The following is a 21,210-nucleotide window of genomic DNA, read 5'->3' on the forward strand; positions in this document are numbered from 1 at the left end:
CTTTGCCAAAAGTGATGCACTTGATTTTATCAGCAAGAATATGGAATAAAGACCTCCAAAACTTCTCTCCTTCATAAAAGCAGTGAAAAAGTTGGCCCCCAAAAAATGTTAGAATCAACTTTTTCAGAACTCTGAAAACTAGCCAAAGGCTTGCAGCAATCCAACTTTTTTTTTTTTTTAAAGAAAAATTATGAAACTCAGTAAGAATAGTGAGCTTTGAGGCATTTTAACCTGCTCTAATCCCAGGCCCCACTTTTCAGATATAAGTTACATGAAAACAATCCACTTTCCCAGTGCTGCCTGGCAACCACCAGAGACTGCAGAATGGAGCTGAATCTCTTCCAAAGCCTTGTTCCCAAAGAACTATCATCATCTGACCTATCTGATAATAATTTATTGGAAGACCCCACTAGCAAGGATGTCTGTATTTGATCTGACTGGGAGCTCAAGTGCAAAATTCATTCCCCAGGAGGAATCTGTCAAAAGCAATTATAGTCAAGTGTTTAAGTTCCCAGCTGGCTGAGGTGATAGATAACAGAGACTAAACAAAAATCTTAAAAGGAAAATATTAGCAATGAGATATTCACAGGTGCTTACAAAACCTCACATATTCTGGGGATCTAGAAAGTCACAAGAATAAAAAAAGTAGACTTCAAGATGGTATTTGTTACTAGAGACAAAGAATGATATTACATAATGACAAAAGGGTTTAAAAAAAAAATCTTGATATCCATGAGGAAGATATAACATGATATCCATGAGGAAGATATGACAATTATAAACATATATGCTCCTAACAATAGAAACCCAAAATATATGAAGTAAAGATTGATAAAACTTAAGGGAAAAATAAATGACTCAATAATGGTTGAGAAACTTCAACACTTCATTTGTGACAATGGATAGAATTAGATGATCAGCAAGGATGTAGAAGATTTTAATACTATAAATCAACTTGACCTAACAGACATCTATAGAACATACCATTCAAGAGAATACACATCCTTCTGAGACGCACATCCAGGGCAGATCATATGTTTAGCCAGAAAACAAATCTCAATAAACTTTCAAACTGAAATTTTCAAAACTGAAATTATAAAAAGTATGTTCTCTAACAACAATGGGATAAAATTACAAGTCAATAATACATTTGTAAAATTCAAAAATATGTGGAATTTAAGAGGGAAGTCCTCCCCCTTTAATGTTTCTAAAGGAATGTTTACTAAAAAGGGGTATCAATGCTTCCTGCTTGTAAATGTGTATTCATGGTGAATAAGGAGAAGAGGAAGACTTGGGTACTCTGTTGGCATGTTAAGCACAGAGAGGGATGCTTGACAGCATGCTAACTGAAGCCAGAGCAAGTATGTCTCCATCGGGTTATCAGGAACTCTGCAGTAGAAAGCTGAGGCCTTAACTGACTAGTGATTGATCACATTGGATTTGGCTACAAGATGGAAGTGCTGGCTGGGTTAAGCATCCAAAGAAATGAATGAAGCAGACTAAAGTGTTAACCTAGGTTTCTGGATTTGAAACTGAGCTTCTCGTCACTCAGGTACAATTTTGTGATGATACTTTTGCCTAGCTGGGTTTTTTTTTTTTGGTATTGCTCTTAAGAGTCTTTTCTCAGCATATCATTCTGCTCTTGCCTGTCCTCTTTGGGGCACTTCAGTTCTGCATGCTACCCCCAGGATCTCTACTGCTGCTGTGTGAATGACAAGATGTAAGTGACCATCATAGTAAATGCTCTTTGTAAAAAAAAATTTTTTTTAATGTTCTTAAAAATGTATACATTTTATGGGCTTCCCAGGTGGCCTAGTGGTAAGAACCCACCTGCCAGTACAGGTAGATTTAAGAGACCAGGGTTCAATCCCTGGATCGAGAAGATCCCCTGGAGGAGGGCATGGAAACTCACTCCAGTATTCTTGCCTAGAGAATTTGATGGACAGAGGTGCCTGGCAGGCTGCAGTGCAAAGGGTAGCACAGAGTCAGACATGACTGAAGCAACCTAGCACACACACAAATACATTTTATAGTCCGGCTTATCAATTTGATATTTTGCTGTCAAGTATGTTTTTCAACCTATATTTATCCATCCTATTAATAAATGCTAGTGATTAAAAAAATGTGGAAATTACACACTCTTAAATAACCAATAAACAAAGAAGAAATCACAAGGAAAATTAGGAAGTACTTTGAAATGAATGTAAAAAAAAAAAAGAACATACCTGCCATGAACTGAATTGTGTCCCCCTAAGATTCATATGTTGAAGACCTAATCCTTAACGGGATGGTATCTGGGGATGCGACCTTAGGAGGTAATTAGATTTAGAGGTGGGGCCTTCATGATGGGATTAATGTCCTTATTAGAGAGATACCAGAGAGTGTGCTTTTGCTGTACCTGCCATATGAAGACACAGCAAGAAGGTGGCAGTCTGTAAGCTAAGAAAGATCTCACCAGAAACTGACCATGCTGGACTTCGAACCCCAGAATTATGAGAAAATTAATTTCTGTTGCTTAAGCTACCTGGTCTATGGTGTCATATTTTGTTACGGCAGATCATGCTCAGCCAATACGAAAACTTAGAGGATATAGCAAAAACAGGGCTGTGAATGCCTACACTAAAAAAGACCTCAAAGCAATAACCTAAGCTTCTACTTTAGCAAACTAGGAGAAAAAAAAAAGAATAAAGTAAACACAAAGTAAGTAGAAGGAAGGAAATAATAAAGAGTTTGGATGAAGTAGAGACTAGAAAACTAGAGAAAAATCAATGAAACTGAAAGCTGGTTCTTTGACATCATCAGTTGACAAACCTTTAGCTAGACTGATAAAGACAAAAAGACTCAAAATACCTAAAATCAGGAAAGAAAGCAGAATGTTACTACTGACCTTAGAGGAATAAAAAGGATTCTAAGAATACTATGAACAATAGCATATCAACAAATGAGAATAACTTAGATGAAACTGACAAATTCCCAGAAAGACAAAGCACTGAAACTGACTCCAGAAAAAAGACAAAATCTGAATAGGCCTTTATAAGATGTAAAGAGACTGAATTATTAATAACAATAAAAAAAATTCACATAAATAAAAGCCCAAGGGCCTCCCTACTGGCTCAGTGGTAAAGAATCTGCCTGCCAATGCAGGGGACACAGGTTCGATCCCTGGTCCGGGAGAATCCCACATGCTGTGGAGCAACTAGGCCCATGCACAACTACTGAGCCTGTGCTCTAGAGCCTGCGGGCTGCAACTGCTGAAGCCTGCACACCTAGAGCCCTTGTTCCACAAGAGAAGCCACCACGATGAGAAGCCCACAAACCCCAACCAGGAGCAGCACCTGCTCACCGCAACTAGAGAAAAAGCCCACACAGCAATGAGGACCCAGCACAGTCATAAATAAATAAAAATTTTTTTTTTAAGGAAAAAAGAAAAGCCCAAGACCAGATGGCTTAACTAGTATATTACATTCCAAGAGCTGCTATAATTAATTACTACAAACTAGATGGCTTAAAACAATAAAAATATATTCTCCTACAGTTCTGGAGGACAGAATTATCAACTGGGTCATGTTTCCTTATGAAGAATCTAGGAAAGATTCTGTCCTTCTTCCTAGGTTCTGGTGGTTCTTGGCATTTCTTGGCTTACAGCAGCACCTCTCCAACCTCTGGCTCCCTCACTTCACAGGCTGGTTTTTTCTCTTGGTGTCTTTCTGGTCTCTTCCCTTATTGTAAGGACACAAGTCATTGGATTCAGGGCATACCTTAATCTAGTATGATCTCACTAACTATTTCAGTTAAGATAACACTGAGTTTCTGGGTTACTCTATTTCAAATAATACTCTGAGTTTCTGGGTGGACCTTACCTTGACATCAAAACCAGACAAAGACATCACAAGAAAACTACCAATATCCATTATGAACACAGATAGAAAATCATCAAGAAAATACTGTCATATCAAATTCAGCAGATTATAAGAAATTATAAACCATGCCAAGTGCAACTTTTTCAGGAATGCAAAACTGGTTCAACATACTGTAATCAATATAACACTCCATATTAACAACATTGGAAGACTCACAATTCCCAGTCTAAAAACTTAAAATACAAAGCTACAGTAATCAACACAGCATGTCCAAAGGATATGCATATTGACCAGTGGAACGGAATCAGAGTCCAGAAGTACATCCATACATCTATGTCAACTGCCTTTTTTTTTTAATTGTGGTCCCAGACAATTCAATGGGAAAAGCCTTTTTAATAATGACAAAGGAAGAAAGACTACACAATGCTGAAAAGACAGTCTCTTATGTAAAAAAAAAAAAAAAAAAAAGAAATTAGATCATTTTTTAATTCCATACACAAAAATAAGACTCAAATGGATTAAACCTAAATATGAGACCAGACACTATAAAACTCCTAAAGGAAAATATAGGCAGAACACTTTCTGACATAAATCGCAGCAATATCTTTTTCAACCCATCTCCCAGGATAAGGGAAATAAAAATAAACAAATGGGACCTAGTTAAACTCAAAAGCTTTTACAAAGCAAAGGAAACAATAAAATGAAAAGACAATCCACAGATTGGGAGAAAATACTTGCAAGCGATGTGACTGACAAGGGATTAGTCTCTAAAATTTATAAACAGTTTATGATGCTTCATAGCATCAAAACAACCCAGTCAAAAAATGGGCAGAAGACCTAAATAGACATTTCTCCAAAGAAAACACAAAGATGACCAAGAAGCACATGAAAAGATGTTCAACATCATTAATTATGAGAGAAATGCAAATCAAAATTACAATGAGGTATCCCCTCACACCGGTCAAAATGGCTATCATAAAAAATCTACAAACAAATGCTGGAGAGGGTTTGGAGAGAAGAGAATCCTCCTACACTTGGTGGAAATGTAAACTGGTATAGCTCCTATGGAGAACAGTACGGAGTTTCTTTAAAAAACTAAAAAATAGAGCTACCATATGACCCTGCAATCCCACTCCTGGGCATATATCTGGAGAAAAACATGAGCTGAAAGGATACGTGAATCCCAATGTTTACTGCAGCACTGTTTACAATAACCAAGACAGGGAAGTGACCTAAATGTCCATCAAAAGAAGAATGGATAAAGAAGATGTGGTACACATATACAATGGAATATTACTCAGCCACTGAAAAGAACGAAATAATGACTTTTGCAGCAACATGGATGGACCCTGAAACTCTCATACTGAATGAAGTCAATCAGACAAAGAAGGAGAAATATCATATGATATCCTTTATATGTGGAATCTAAAAATAAATTAAACAAATGAACTTACCAACAGACTTATGGACTTAGAGAACAAACTTATGGTTGGAAGGAAAGAAGAGGCGAAGGGACAGTTAAGGAATTTGGGATGGACATGTACACACTGCTGTATTTAAAATGGATAACCAACAAGGACGTATTGTATGGCACATGGAATTCTGCTCAATGTTATGTGGTGGCTTATATGTATAGCATGAGTCTCTTGGCTGTTCATCTGAAACTATCACAAGATTGTTAATCAACTATCCTCCAACATAAAATAAAAAATTAAAAAAAAGAAAAAAGAATAGTCTTTTTAACAAATGGTGCTGAAGTAGGTAGCTATCCACCAGGAAAAGAATGAATTTGGACACCTTCCTCAAACTGAATACAAACCATAATTCAAAGTGAATCAAAAACCTAAATGTAAAAACTAAAACTATAAAACTCTTAGAAAAGGTGGAAATTTTTGTGACCATGGATTAGGCCACAGTTTCCTTGACATAACACTTAAAGCACAATAAAATAAGAAATTTCATTAAAATGAAAAGTTTGTGCTGCAAAGAACACTATTAAAGTGATGACAATGCATAGAACAGGAAAAATATTGCAAATTATATGTCTAAAAAAGATCTAATATCCAAAACATATAAAGAAATCTTACAGCTCAACAAAAAGACAACTCAAAAAATGAACAAAGCAAGACTTCCCTGGCAGTCTAGTGATGAGGAGTCCGTGATTCCACTGCAGAGGGCAAGAGTTCGATCCCTGATCCAGGAACTAAGATCCCAGTGTGGTCCAGGCAAAAAAAAAAATCCTTGGACAAAGAATTTTTTTTTTTTTTTTGACTATGCTTGGTCATAGTTATGGCATGGGGGATTTAGTTCCCTGACCAGGAATTGAACCTTGACCCCCTGCATTGGGAGTATAGAGTCTAAGCCACTGGACCACCAGGGAAGTCCCTGGACAAAGGATTTAAACAGATATTTCTCTAAAGAATAAATGGACACTTGCATGTGAAAAGATGCTCGGGGAAATGCAGTCAAAACAATGAGATATCACTTGCCATACATTAAGACGGCTGTTATTAAAAGAAAGAAAAGAGGAAACTAACAAGCATTGGCAAAGATAAGGAGAAATGAACTCTTGTACACTGTTGGTGAGAATATAAAATGGTGCAACTACTGTGAAAATCAGCAGTTTCTCAAAACGTTAAACACAGAATTATCATATGATGCAGCAATTCCGTTCCTAAATATACATGCCAAAAAATAGGAAGCAGGGACTAAAACACTTACACATAAATGTTCTTAGCAGCATTATTCATGACAGCCAAAAGGTGAAAACAAACCAATGCCCATCAACTGGATAAATAAAATGTAGTGTATCCATACAACACAATCTTATTCAGCCTTAATACAATGGGAAAAGGTCTCTTCAACTGGTGTTGGGAAAGCGGGACAGCCATGTGTAAATCAGTGAAGAGTACACCCTCTCATCATACACAAAAATTAACTCAAAATGGCTTAAAGTCTTAAACATAAGATATGACACCTTAAAACTCCTGCAAAAGATCATAGGCAAAACATGCTGACATAAATCATACATAAGAAAACGTAAAATGTTTTCTTAGGTCGGTCTTCTGAGGCAACAAAAATAAATAAAAACAAAAACAAACAAATGAGACCTAGTCAAACTTACAAGCTTTTGCATAGCAAAGGAAACCATAAACAAAATGAAAAAAACAATCTACAGAATGGGAGAAAACATCTGCAAACTATGCAACTGACAAGGGCTTAATTTCCAAAGAAGAAATACAGATGGCCAACAGACACATGAAAAGAGGCTCAAAATTGCTAATTATTAGAGAAATGCAAACCAAAACTAAAACTATAATGAAGTATCACTGCACACTGGTCAGAATGGCCATCGTGCTGGAAAAGGTGTGTGGAGAAAAGAGAATCCTCCTATGCTGTTTGTGGGAATATAAGATGTTGCGCCCACTGTGGAAAACAGTATGGAGGTTTCTCTGAAAACTAGGAATTACCATATGATCCAGCAATCCCTCTCCTGGGCATATATCCCAGACATACCTCAAAAAAGATACATGCACCCCTATATTCTTAGCAGCACTTATTTACAATAGCCAATATATGAAAAAAACCTAGATGTTCATCAACAGATGAATGGATAAAGATGTGGCACATATATACAATGGAACACTATTCAGATATAAAAAATGAAATACCATTTATAGCAACAAGGATGCAACTAGAGATCATCATACTAAGCAAAGTCAGAAAGAGAAAGACAAATATGATGTATCACTTACACGTGGAATCCAAAATATGACACAAATGAACCTATCGAGGGCTTCCGGGATGACTCGGGAGGTAAAGAAACTGCCTGCAATAAGGGAGACCCAGGTTTAACCCATGAGTAAGGAAGATTCCTTGAAGAAGGGCATGGCAACTCACTCCAGTGTTCTTGCCTGGAGAATTCTATAGACAGAGGAGCCTGGCTGGGCTACAACCCATGAGACTACAAAGAGTAGGACATGACTGAACAACTAACACACACACACACACACTTGAAACAGAAACAGACTCACAAACACAGAGAACAGACTTGTGGCTCCCAAGCAGGAGGAAGCTGGAGGAAGCTGGAGGAGGGATGGTGGGCTGGGAGGTCAGGGTTAGCAGATGTAAGCTTTAGTATACAGAAGGGATAAACAGCAACATCCTACTGTATATATAGCACAGAGAACTATATTCAATATTCTACAATAAACTATAATGGAAAAGAGTATTTTAAAAAAGGAATGTATGTGTATAAATATATATATAACTGAATCACTTTCTATACAGCAGAAATTAACACAACACTGTAAATCAACTAGTTTTTTTAATTAAAAAAAAAAAAAACAGTATTCAGCATTTAAAAAGAACGAAATTTTGATATATGCTAAAATATGAATGAACCTGGAAACCAGTATGCTAAACAGAAGCCATACACAAAAACATACTTTATAATTCCACTTATATGAAATATAGGCAAAGTCATAGAAACAGAAAGTAGAATAGTGGTTACCAAAGGCTAAGGGGTAGAGGAACAGGAAGTTATTAACAGGTACAGAATTTCTGTTTGCGATGATGAAAAGTTCCAGAAATTGATAGTGATGATGGTTGCACAACACTGAATGCACTTAATGCCAATGAATTACACATTTTATGACTAAAATGATAGACTGTATGTTATGTATATTTTATCACAATAAAAAAATACCAAAAAAACTGTAGTTGCTGATAGAAAAAGACAAGTAATAACACATGGAATCCTTATACATTGCCAAAGAGAATATAAAATGGTACACTCACTCTAGAAAACCACCTGGCAACTCTACAGAAAGAACACAGGGAAAAGCAGATATCCACACTTAAAGGATGCACTTGGACTCTTACCTTACACCACCTTTTCATATGCTGGTTGGCCATTTGAAAGTCATCTTTGGATAAATGTCCAAATACTTTGCTCATTTTGTTATACCATATACAAAAATTAACTAAAAACTGATTAGAGACCTAAAGCTAAGACCAAAACTATAAAACTCCTAGAAAAAAATAGGGGAAAAGTTTCATAACATTAGATTTGGCAATGATTTCTTGGATATGACACCAAAAGCACAAACAAAAAAGCAAAAATTGACAGATGTGACATCAAACCTAAAAGCTTTTGTGCAAAGAACACGAGAGGCAACCTACAGAATGAGAGAAAACATTTGCAAATCACACAGCTGATAAAGGGTTAATATCTAGACCATATAAAGAACTCCTACATCTCAACAAAAGCCAACCTGATTAAAGTGAGTGAAGACTCTGAACATTTATTCAAAGAAGACAGTCAAATGGCCAACCAGAATATGAAAAGACATGCGACACCATTAGAGAAACGGAAACCAAAATCACAATAATGTGTCACCTCACAACCATTGGGATGGCACTCATTTTAAAAAACACCATAAACAGAAATTTTCAAGTGCTGGCAAGGATGCAGTAGGATTTTTAAATGGTGCAAACAGTATGGAAAATAGTATGGAACTACCATATAATTTAGCAATCCCATTTCTGGTTATATATCCAAAAGAACCGAAAGCAGGGACACAAAAAGATTTGCACACCCACGTTCTTGGCAGCACTGTTCACAAGAGCCAAGAGGTGGAAGCAAAAGGCCATCAAAGAACAAAAGGATAAACAAAATGTGGTGCATACACAAAATGGAATAAATTATTCAGCCTTAAAAAAAGGAAGTCCTGTCACATGTTATAATATGGATGACCTTTGAGTACATGTTAAGTGAAATAAGCCAGTCAAAAAAGACAAGTACTGTATGACTCCACTTACATGAGGTATCTGAAGTAGTCAAATTATAGAAACAGAAAGTGGCATGATAGTTTACCAAGGGCTGGGGAAGGGGTATAAAGGGAAATCATTGTATAATGGGTACAGAGTGTCAGTTTCACAAAACAAAGAGTTCTGGAGATGCTTCATAACAATGTGAATATACTTAACTTCACTGAACTTTACACTCAAAAATGGTTTAAATGGTGTATTTTATGTGTTTTTTTTTTACCACAATTTTTAAGAAGTTAAACAGAGTACCATATGACCCAACAATTCCACTTCTAGGTATACTCAAAGAGAAATGAAATGAAAACATATGTCCACACAAAACACATATATGAAAGTTTGGCAGCAGCATTATTATAACATGAAGCCAAAAAGTGGCAATAAATGTCCAAAAACAGATGAATGAACAAAATGTGATATATCCATATAATGGAATATTATTTAGCCATAAAAAGAAGCACGTACTGCCACATGCCACAGTAAATGAACTCTGAAAACATTACACATAAGTGAAAGAAGTGAAATATTATACATCAGTGAAAGAAGCAGCCACAAAATGCCTCTATTATGTGATTCCATTTTTATGAAGTGTCCAGAACAGGCAAATCCAGAGAGAAAGAAAGTGGCTGTCTAAGGACAAATGGAGGAGAGGAACAGGGAGAGACTGCCACCGGCTATGGGGTTTCTTTACAGTCTAATGAAAATATTCTGGGCTTAGGTGATGGTGATAGTAGCACAAACCTGTGAATATAATAAAAACCACTGCATTGTATTCAAGTTAGCACCTGAACAACACGAGTTTAAGCTTCACAGGGCCACCTATATGAAGATTTTTCCAACAATAAATTCTATGTTACTACATGAGCTATGGTTGGTTGAATCCACGGATGCAGTGTTTTTGTCAGTCACTCAGCTGTGTCTGGCTCTTTGCAACCCCATGGACTGTAGCCCACCAGGCTCCTCTATCCATGGGACTCTCCAGGCAAGAATATTGCAGTGGGTAGCCATTCCCTTCTCCAAGGGGATTTTCCCTATCCAGGGATCAAACCCGGATCTCCTGCACCACAAGCAGATTCTTTATCATCTGAGCCACCGGGAAGTCCTCCACAGATGCAGAACATCCAACAAAGTGCCGTCTATAAAGTTATTCACAGACTTTTGACTGTGTGGATGGTCAGCACCCTAACCTCAAATTGGTGTCCAAGGAAAGGACGAACTGTGTTTTTATTTTTAACGATGAATTAAAAAAAGGATATACTGATTTGGAAAGCACTGTTGGGGGTTCAGTGATTTCAAGTCTATCTTCCTCCTTAGCCAAGGAAGGGGGTACAACCTCTTTTTCTATTTTCCTGAAAAAAGACTATCCCAGTGGAGTTCAGTAGCTAACTACAGCATCCCTTCCGTTTCTGAGATGGGCCAGTTCATCCCCCCATAGCTCTCCTATCTGACTGAAGCTAGTCATGGCCAGTCCAGACATTGACAAGCACATACATCCATGGAGCAGCCAAAGAACTGAGTTCAGCAGTCCCTACCTCAGGTTCCCTGAGAACCAGGACTACAGGCACAAGGATCATTCTGTCGGCCTTACACAGTGGCTATAATTTCTTCTCCTGGAAAATATCCACAAAACAAATTAAGCACTGGTCCCACAGCATCCTGGAATCAGGGGAAATCCAAAAAGACTATCCATCTTCCATCTTCCATCTTCCTATGAAAGCAAGACTAACGACAACCTAAATATCCATTAATAGAAAACTTGTTACAATAGTATTCATTTGCATGGACTACTAAAGCACCATTCCAAAGAATGATCTGGGATGCTGGTAATTTCCATTTCTTGATCGAGGTGCTAGTTATGTAGATGTGCTCAGTTTGTGAAAATCAGTTGCACATGAAGATGACATGTGCAAGTTCTTCTAGGTACACTTCAATAAAACATTTTTTTAAAGCATACAATAGATCTACTTATATCAGTAAGGAATGTCCTTTTAAAATACTAAGTGAAAAAAAATAAAGATGTAGAGGAGTATGTATTACATGCTACCATTTATAGTTTAAACCATAGTTAGATGTAAACATAAATGCCTATAAAACAGATGCTTTGGAAGAATACATAAGCAACTAAAAAGGCAACAGTTATGGATGGGGAATGGAACTGGAAGTCTATAGTGAGAGAGATTTATTTTTTATTTTATATATTCGCTCATTATTTTAATGTTACCATGCACATTTATTCATTTCACAATGATAGATGCCTGCTGCCTTGGGACAATCTGCTGCAATCTGGCTTATGAATCAGCATCAGATACCTGGGATCAGGGAAGGCTGTGTGGTTTATCAGAAAAGTAATGAGTGGAGGTTTGCTACAGCAGAAAGTGAAAGGATGTAATAAAAGGCGTATTTTCTGAACTAAAGAGTTTGTTTCCTATCTCCAGCCCTTCTAGCTGTGTGATCCCAGACAAGTTAATTAACCTCCCTGAGCCTCAGTTACCCCATTTGAACAATGAGGATACTTCTAACAGGGCTCTTAAGATTAATAATAAGGACTAACAATAACATGTGTATTTGCAAAGTACCTACTAACATGGTACTTGCAGCCTAGATGGCACCCGAGCATTACTTTTCTTATCCTTTCCCCTAGAACTAAAACTAAAAAATAAACTAATCCTGGTAGAAACAGAAGAGCAAAGAAGAAAAACACAGACTTTAGAGGTTGGGACACAAGGATCAAGGGCCTGGGGTGCAGCAGTGCTTAAACTTTGGCACTGACGGTCGATGCGAACTAGTATAGGAACTGTGACGCCAGCTTGTTGAGATTTTGCTCCCCATATTCCTTCTCCCTGTCCCCTCCTCGCTCAGATACAATAATTTAGCGGGTTCTTCCCTCTCAGCTTTACCTGAAACCCAATACAGTAGAGTCAGCATTCTGCTGAGCCAACAGGAAAACCTGACAAGTGTCTCACAGGCACCTCTAAAAGCTAGAAATGGAGGGGAAAACTCTCTGTGGGGGTGCCTGGGGACCTCCAGTACAGGCTTGCAAGTCTTGCACAGTAACACAATACAGGAGACTAGCTGAAAGATAAAAGTACCAGGGATGAGTCTAACTTTGAAGAATGCTACTTGATGCACCCCCCTCATCCTACAGACACCAACTGAACTTTAATAATTTTTTCAGAGCAATATGAAGTTTAGGGAGATGTATCTGTAAAACAATTAAGACCCAAAGAAAGTCCTAAACTAGGTAAGAATAAAAAGATTAAGGGATTAAGACCAGTTCTTTGGTAGATACTGACACAGTGACTCCCAGGGACGAACTGAGATAGAAGAGTCAAAAACTAGGGGCAGCCATCAGCTGCTCTCAGCTCTAAGGAAGGACGTTTTCACCCCACCTTTCACTTTCTGCTATAACAAACCTCCACTCATTACTTTTCTGATAAACCACACAGCCTTCCCTGATCCCAGGTATCTGGATGCTGATTCAAAGCACAGATTGCAGCAGATTGTCCCAAGGCAGCAGGCGTCTATCATTGTGAAATGAATAAATGTGCATGGTAACATTAAAATAATGTTAGAGAATACATGAATTTCACCTTAGTGATTAAGTAAATTATGATAAAGTAAATCCCTTATGATTTAAACTGTTCTTATCCAAACCTAGGAATCCAAAGAGGTGTGAATAAACCTGAGACACCCCTTGCTGCACCTAAAGCTAAGGGAACAAATGCATGTGGATAAAACATATTGCTGTCTCAATTTGCTATAACCAAAACCTTGCCACCCAGATTCAGGCAGCAAGGAATTCTTACATGAAACGTTTGGCATAAAACTGCAAAACCTTTAACCTGCTAGAGATTTCAAGCTGCCAGTGTCTAGGTATGAATACTACAGAGCAAAGAAGCACACTAGTCTCACAGAGCTTTGAAGACTCCCTAGGTCAGTGGCCTCCTAAGGACTTCAGTTCTTTCAAAACACAAAAAGAAAAAAGAAAACCACTCAGAGGACCTCCACAACTCAAGGAAAAGGTGGCACAGAATAAATCTATCACCCCATAAATCAATCCTCAATAAAAGCCAGCTGAGCCAACCTCACTTCAGATCAACCTAAAGCAAACAACCAAAGCGAACCTCACTTCAGATCAGCCTAAAGGAAGCAACCAAAGTGCTAAATAAGCAAGTCAGTGGAGTGAACTGGCACCTCTGAAAAGAGACAAGATATAACTAAAGCATAAGTTTATTAACCACTGAAATCTTACTATGCGGCTAACTGATTATAATGCACCACGAACAAGTGTAAGGCTAGATTCACTGCTATCAGCATAAGTATGTCCTGAAAGAGGAGTCTGAGATAACACTGAACAGATCAAAGAGCATTTCTTCAGCCTTTAAAAGTCACTTAATAAACCTGACAATAAATATTTAAGATCGTTAGCATGACCATTCCGGAGAAGGCAATGGCACCCCACTCCAGTACTCTTGCCTGGAAAATCCCATGGACGGAGGAGCCTGGTAGGCTGCAGTCCATGAGGTCATGAAGAGCCGGACACGACTGAGCGACTTCACTTTCACTTTTCACTTTCATGCATTGGAGAAGGAAATGGCAGCCCACTCCAGTGTTCTTGCCTGGAGAATCCCAGGGACGGCAGAGCCTGGTGGGCTGCCGTCTATGGGGTCGCACAGAGTTGGACACGACTGAAGCGACTTAGCAGTAGCAGTAGCAGCAGCAGCATGACCATTCACATTTATGCGATTTGAAGTACTTTACACTCAGGCTCTTAGTCAGACTGCAATGTCATCTAAGGGAAAGAATTCTGATTTTTAACTACCTCCAAATACCAACTTCTTTGAATAAACTATTTCCTGGCATGAAAAAGGTTTTAATTTCTGATCCCACATTTCCTCAAATGTTAAACAACAAAATCTTTATCATCTTCAAAGAACACTAGGTATCAACTAACTGTAAGGCACTCTGAAAATATCAAAAGAAATTAAAACTCTGCTACCCTAAAGGCTACTAATTTTCAAAAAACAAGCAAACAAACCAAAAAGCCCAATTAATTCCAATGGAAACACAAGTGTTATTACAGAGTTTCTTTTGAAAGTTATCATTTATTAAGATTTTACTGGCTAATCAATTATATAGCTGGCAATATACTTTGAAAAATCTCAACCTTTTGATTCAAGATCTCATCAACACTGAGTCACTCAATAGATTTTAACCGAATGTCTTTACTATGTGCCATATAAACTGTCACCTTGCTTATTTAACTTATATGCAGAGAACATCATGCGAAATGCTGGACTGGATGAAGCATAAGCTGGAAACAAGATTGCTGGGAGAAACATCAACAACCTCAGATATGCAGATGGTATCACCCTTATGGCAGAAAGTGAAGAAGAACTAAAGAGCCTCTTGATGAAAGTGAAAGAGGAGAGTGAAAAAGCTGGCTCAACATTCAACATTCAAAACATGAAGATCATGGCGTCCAGTCCCATCACTTCATGGCAAATAGATGGGGAAACAATGACAGACTTTATTTTCTTGGGCTACAAAATGACTGCAGATGGTGACTGCAGCCATGAAATTAAAAGACACTTGCTCCTTGGAAGAAAAGCTATGAAAAACCAGGACAACATATTAAAAAGCAGAAACATTATTTCACCAACAAAGGTCCTTCTAGTCAAAGCTATGGTTTTTCTAGTAGTCATGTATGGATGTGAGAGTTAGACCATAAAGAAAGCTGAGAGCTAAAGAACTGATGTTTTAAACTGTGGTTTTGGAGAAGACTCTAATGTGGTGTTGGAAAAGACCCTAATACTGAGAAAGACTGAAGGCAGGAGAAGGGGACGACAGAGGATGAGATGGCTGGATGACATCATTGACTTGATGGACATGAGTTTGAGCAAGTTCTGGGGTTGGTGATGGACAGTGAAGCCTGGTGTGCTGCAGTCCATGGGGTCACAAAGAGTCAGAAAGGACTGAGCAACTGAACTGAACTGTGTGCCAGATATATGCTAGGAGTTACAGCAAAAATGAAAAATCTCAACATCGTTCTCAAAGATGACACATGTACAATTATATAAAGCAGGTTGCATTCAGTTCAGTTCAGTTGCTCAGTCGTGTCCGACTCTTTGTGACCCCATGAACGGCAGCATGCCAGGCCTCCCTGTCCATCACCAACTCCTGGAGTCCACCCAAACCTATGTCCACTGAGTCAGTGATGCCATCCAACCATCTCATCCTCTGTCATCCCCTCCTTCTCCTGCCCTCAATCTTTCCCAGCATCAGGGTCTTTTCAAATGAGTCAGCTCTTCGCATCAGGTGGCCAAAGTACTGGAGTTTCAACTTCAACATCAGTCTTTCCAATGAACACCCAAGACTGATCTGCTTTAGGATGGACTGGTTGGATCTCCTTGCAGTTCAAGAGACTCTCAAGAGTCTTGAGACTCTTGAACTGAGCCAACACCACAGTTCAAAAGCGTCAGTTCTTCCGTGCTCAGCTTTCTTTATAGTCCAACTCTCACATTGATACCTGACTATTGGAAAATCCATAGCCTTGACTAGATGGACCTTTGTGGACAAAGTAATGTCTCTGCTTTTTAATATGCTGTCTAGGCTGGTCATAACTTTCCTTCCAAGGAGTAAGCGTCTTTTAATTTCATGGCTGCAATCACCATCTGAAGTCATTTTAGAGCCCAGAAAAATAAAGTCAGCCACTGTTTCACCATCTATTTCCCATGAAGTGATGGGACCGGATGCCATGATCTTAGTTTTCTGAATGTTGAGCTTTACGCCAACTTTTTCACTCGCCTCTTTCACTTTCATCAAGAGGCTCTTTAGTTCTTCTTCACTTTCTGCCATAAGGGTGGTGGCATCTGCATGCATTTTAAGTTATTAAAAAGTGCAACGAATTCAGAAAAAAAAAATTCCCCCCTGCAGGAAATAATGTCTAAACCATAAGCTTGAAGACTGGATCAATTCCATCAGGGAGACAGAAAAATGAAACCTTCCAGACATATGAAATAGTCTGAATGAAGAAACAAATGCATCTTTTCTCCACTTAAGTAGGTATCAAAAATTAAGAGTACCATTAAGTCTAACCATATTTGGGGGAAAGCAGTATTTTGTTATTTCTCTAGGAAGATTTTTTTCCTTTATCTGTACAACTGTTAACTTACAAATCCATTTCCTGAGTTTCTCAAATAACTAATTGCATAATTTTTAGAATATTGCACAAGTTTTACCTTGAAGAGCCAGAACTGTCTTCCATAAAGTGAAGTCACTCAGTCATGTCTGACTCTTTGCTACTCCGTGGACTGTAGCCTACCAGGCTCCTCTGTCCATGGGATTTTCCAGGCAAGAATACTGGAGTGGGTTGCCATTTCCTTCTCCAGCTGTCTTCCATAAAAGCTTACCAAAAACAAATGAAATTATCATGGTGATACACATGTTATGCTCACATTTAAAGAGGATCTTATAAACGGCATGGTGTAGAAGAGAAAACTGGCTCTAGGATGAGACAGACCTGGATTTTGAAACTCAGTTCTTACTTAGTAGCAGTGTGACCTTCGAAAAGTTCCTTCTCTGAAAGCCAGTTTCCTTATCTGTAAAAGGGGAGATGACTACCCTGTAAGCAACCCTGTGAGGTAGGGAGACAATATGTATAAAGTCTGCTGTATAAATAAGGTACTTAATCAGCGTTCCCTTTGAGTACTTTAATAGGATAGTAATAATTACTCATAAGCTATTCACAAGCTAGGACTTTACAACAGAGATCATTTGATAAGTATCATCTAGATTAAAATTAGAAAATAACCCAGAGCCTCATATATACAGTACCTTTATGCCACAATATTTTCAAACCATTACATTAGCCTGAAGGTACAGAAATTCTGTCTTCTACACCACTGATGAGCATGGTACAAAAGCCATTGACTACGACATACTGTACCTTTTGGTTTGATTTCTCTTCCCTTGAATGGCTAAAACGTGTAAGCTAACACAAACCTGTCACAGTCCGCTGGCCATCACTTAGGTTATTCCACCACTTGTTAATCTAAAACAGAAGGAAAACGGCTTATCACCATATGGTAAATACTTTCAGTCTATGTAAATGAAAAGCAAGAAAGAAAATGCTTTGTGCATAAATGAGAGTCCTCATCAGTAAAATCTCTACTGAACAAGAGACATAATAAATATGTAGTAGAGTGGGAAGCACTGGTGTTTTACAGTCAGACAGCCTGCATTCTCTACACAGAGCCACCGGTCAGCTCTATGACCTTCAACAAACTACTTCTAAACTTCAGTTTCCTGATAGGTACAATGGAGATGGTAATAGGTACCTAGCAGTACTATTGTGAGGAGTATCAGGACATATGTAAAGCACCTAGCACACCATCAAATAAGTGATTATTCACCAAGGCCCGATCTAGTTTTAAAATTCCAACCAAGAATATTTTCTACCAAAAAATACCTTAAGGTATAATATTAGATTGAGGTTTAGAACAAGACAGAATCCTAATCTATCAGGGACACACGTTTAACTTTTTATAATTGATATATGCCTAGAATGGGGCTTCCCCGATGGCTCAGTGGGTAAAGAACCCACCTGCCAATGCAGGAGACTCAGGTTCAATCCCTGAGTCAAGATCTCCTGGAAAAGGAAATGGCAACCAGCTCCAGTACTCTTGCCTGGGAAATCCCATGGGGAGAGGAGGCTTGCAGGCTATAGTCCATGGGGTCACAAAGACTCGGACAAGACTTAGTGACTGAGCATGCTGAGGTGATGCCTAGGATTTGCTTTACAATAATCAGTGGTGGGAAAGGATGGGAAGGAAAGGGGACTAGACAAAACAAAGTCGCTGTGTGTCAGTAACTGTTGATGCAGGGGTTCATTATACTATTTTCTTTATCCTCTTTACTCTTTTACTTTACTTTTGAAATTTTCCATGATTAAAGTTTTATTCATGTATAATTTTTTTATTTATTTTTGGTCACACTACGTGGCACGCAGGACCTTAGTTTCCTGACCAGGGACTGAAATCATGTTCCCTTGTAGAGGGAGCTTGAAGTTCTAACTACTGGACCGCCAGGGACTTCCCTCCATGATTAAAGCTTTTTAATTAAAAAATATATACATGTTCTCACCATGAAACTTGAGCCAGACTTTGTATACTAATACTGAAAGAAATCCAAGGTCAGAAAAAAAAAAGTTACAACTCAGTATGTATTTGATCCATATTCAACAATGATTTCATTTTTGTAATTCAGTTGACCCTTGAGCAGCAGAGGCTTGAACTGCACTGGTCCACTTAAACGCAGATTTTTTTCAGTAAATATGTACTACACCATATACACTGTACCATCTGCAGCTGGCAGAACCCACCAACGTGGGACCACTGTTCCGGAGGGCCAACTATAAAGTTACATGCACGTTTGCCACTACGTGGAGGATCAGCGCCTCAAGCCCTGCATTGTTCAAGGGTCAACTGTAAAATTAAATGTATGTGAGCTCTCACACCTTACTTGCTGCAGTAGTATGGCATGGGTTCCCAGGACTTTCATTCCCCATGTTTTCTTTATGTGTTACTTCAACTTTAACAAGATTTTACATTTTATACCCTATCATTTACCTATCTCAAACAAACTCATCTTTGGATGAAGATTATGTATATCATTTGTGTCATTTTCACCATTTCAAGGAACAATTTGGATACCAAAACTTTATACTTCAGAAGCCTATAGCTTTTAAAGGGATCCAGGAATGTGGAATAGGTCAGCACTACTATCTTCTCAAACATATTGTACTAAATAAAAACCTTTGCTCATTATTGCAGGTTTTACCCGCAAAATTACATCAATTGTTCTTCTGACAAAAGCCTCTCTAGAACAGGTAGGGCTCATGCTTCTTGTGTTGATGGGGAAACAAGGAGGAATGAATCCTCCCAACTTAGAGGAACCTCAACTATCATTAAGAAAAAGAACATCCACGGCTGCCCTCTCAGCCTCTCACTGGCCAGGAAAAAAGTGGAAGGGGAAAACCGAAGAGGACACCAACTCATCTCCAAACTGGAAGGGCAGTGTGCTGCCACGAAAAAATAAAAGGAAGTGCCTGAAAATGAAAGATTCACAAATTGGCCTACAGGCTCTGCTCAATAAGCACTGTCAAATGAAACAAAATATATGCTTTCTCTAAAAGGTGAGGAAGGTCATTAACATGCATATGAAGTAAGGAAAAGTTCTAAAAGCTCTGCATTTGTACCCTTTTCTTGCATCCTCAATCCAAGCACAATTAGAAACATCAACAGTAGGTATTTATCAGAGACATATAAACATAATGTCACTAAGAAGCTTTCTAAAATCCACACAGTATCTCTACCCCTCAAACATAAAATGCCCTCTGATTCCAACATGTACTCCAAAATCATCCATCCAGATGATGCAAGTAGAAACAGTGGCCATTAGAAGAGCTGGAAGAAAATGCACAACAGTAATTTTTAACAACTATTTGTGGTGATTCTTGGTATATGTGGGTAGAGGGACGAACTTCTTGAAACACTTGACCACCACAGTGCCAGCCATATAAAACATTAATACTCAGTGGCTCAGTCAGTAAGGAATCCACCAGCAATGCAGGAGATGAGGGTTCAATCCCCTGGTTGGGAAGATCCTCTGGAGTAGGAAATGGCAACCCACTCCAGTATTCTTGTCTGGGAAATCCCTTGGACCGAGGAGCTTCATGGGCTACAGTCCATGGGGTTGCAAGAGTTGGACACAATTTGGTGACTAAAACTACTACAGTGAATAAAGAAGAATATTAAGCGCACTGACTTCATATCTACTGACCTAACGTTGCTACTAAAAACACTTCATAATAACCAGACTTCAAAACCTTATCAACTAGAATAAACAAAAGCCACGTTTATCTTTACCTCCTTTCTGAAGTCTCCTTCCTTCTGCGGTCTTATGCTATCCAACCAATCAGCTTTTATACCATCAAAATAACTTTGGACCTTGGATTTCAGTGATTCATATTGCCAAATAGCAGCTGATCCAAATGCACAGCCTGTAAACTACATAAAACAAACATATTACAAAAAATTTTTTTAAGAAATAGACCTATACATAGTTTCAAGGATATTATTTCATTTTCATCACTTTTTATGAACATAAGGAACATCGGGTACACTGAAACTTATTAGGTGAACATTTCACTGTTTCCCATTTTATTAACTTCACAGTACCCTGGGACCTGCTTACAATTAGAACTTTTTCAATAAAATTAAAAATATCAACTCAGTATCACCTGCAATGTTATACCAAGTAAGAGGCCCATGAGTTTCTTCTCCAGGGCTTACATGAGTGAACCATGCGCTAACAGCAATTACCCCATTCATGTTTTCTTATAATCACGACTCCAGATCCTTTTGATGCCCCTCCATGTGTCATTAAGGGAGCCCAAACACGACGAACAGTGCTTTAACGCCACACCTGAGGCAATGTAGGTAACTCATATTAATGTGAG

The 21,210-nt window shown here is 38.4% G+C and overlaps 1 protein-coding gene across 2 annotated transcripts in view; it reads right to left on the reverse strand.

Annotated features, from left to right (window-relative positions):
* Positions 1-21,210, reverse strand: part of PARL (presenilin associated rhomboid like) — a 54,381-nt gene that overhangs the window by 21,993 nt on the left and 11,178 nt on the right. For both annotated transcript variants that reach the window (XM_086396384.1, XM_086396378.1), the window contains exons 3-4: positions 20,618-20,758; positions 17,694-17,742 (exon numbers count right to left, since the gene is read on the reverse strand). In XM_086396384.1, coding sequence (XP_086252510.1) covers positions 17,694-17,742; positions 20,618-20,758 — 190 coding nt within the window. The remainder of the gene's footprint in view (positions 1-17,693; positions 17,743-20,617; positions 20,759-21,210) is intronic.

Source organism: Bos grunniens, chromosome 1 (genome assembly GCF_055505025.1).
Source record: "Bos grunniens cultivar Pamir isolate PY7600 chromosome 1, Bosgru_T2T1.0, whole genome shotgun sequence".
Lineage (NCBI taxonomy): Eukaryota > Metazoa > Chordata > Mammalia > Artiodactyla > Bovidae > Bos > Bos grunniens.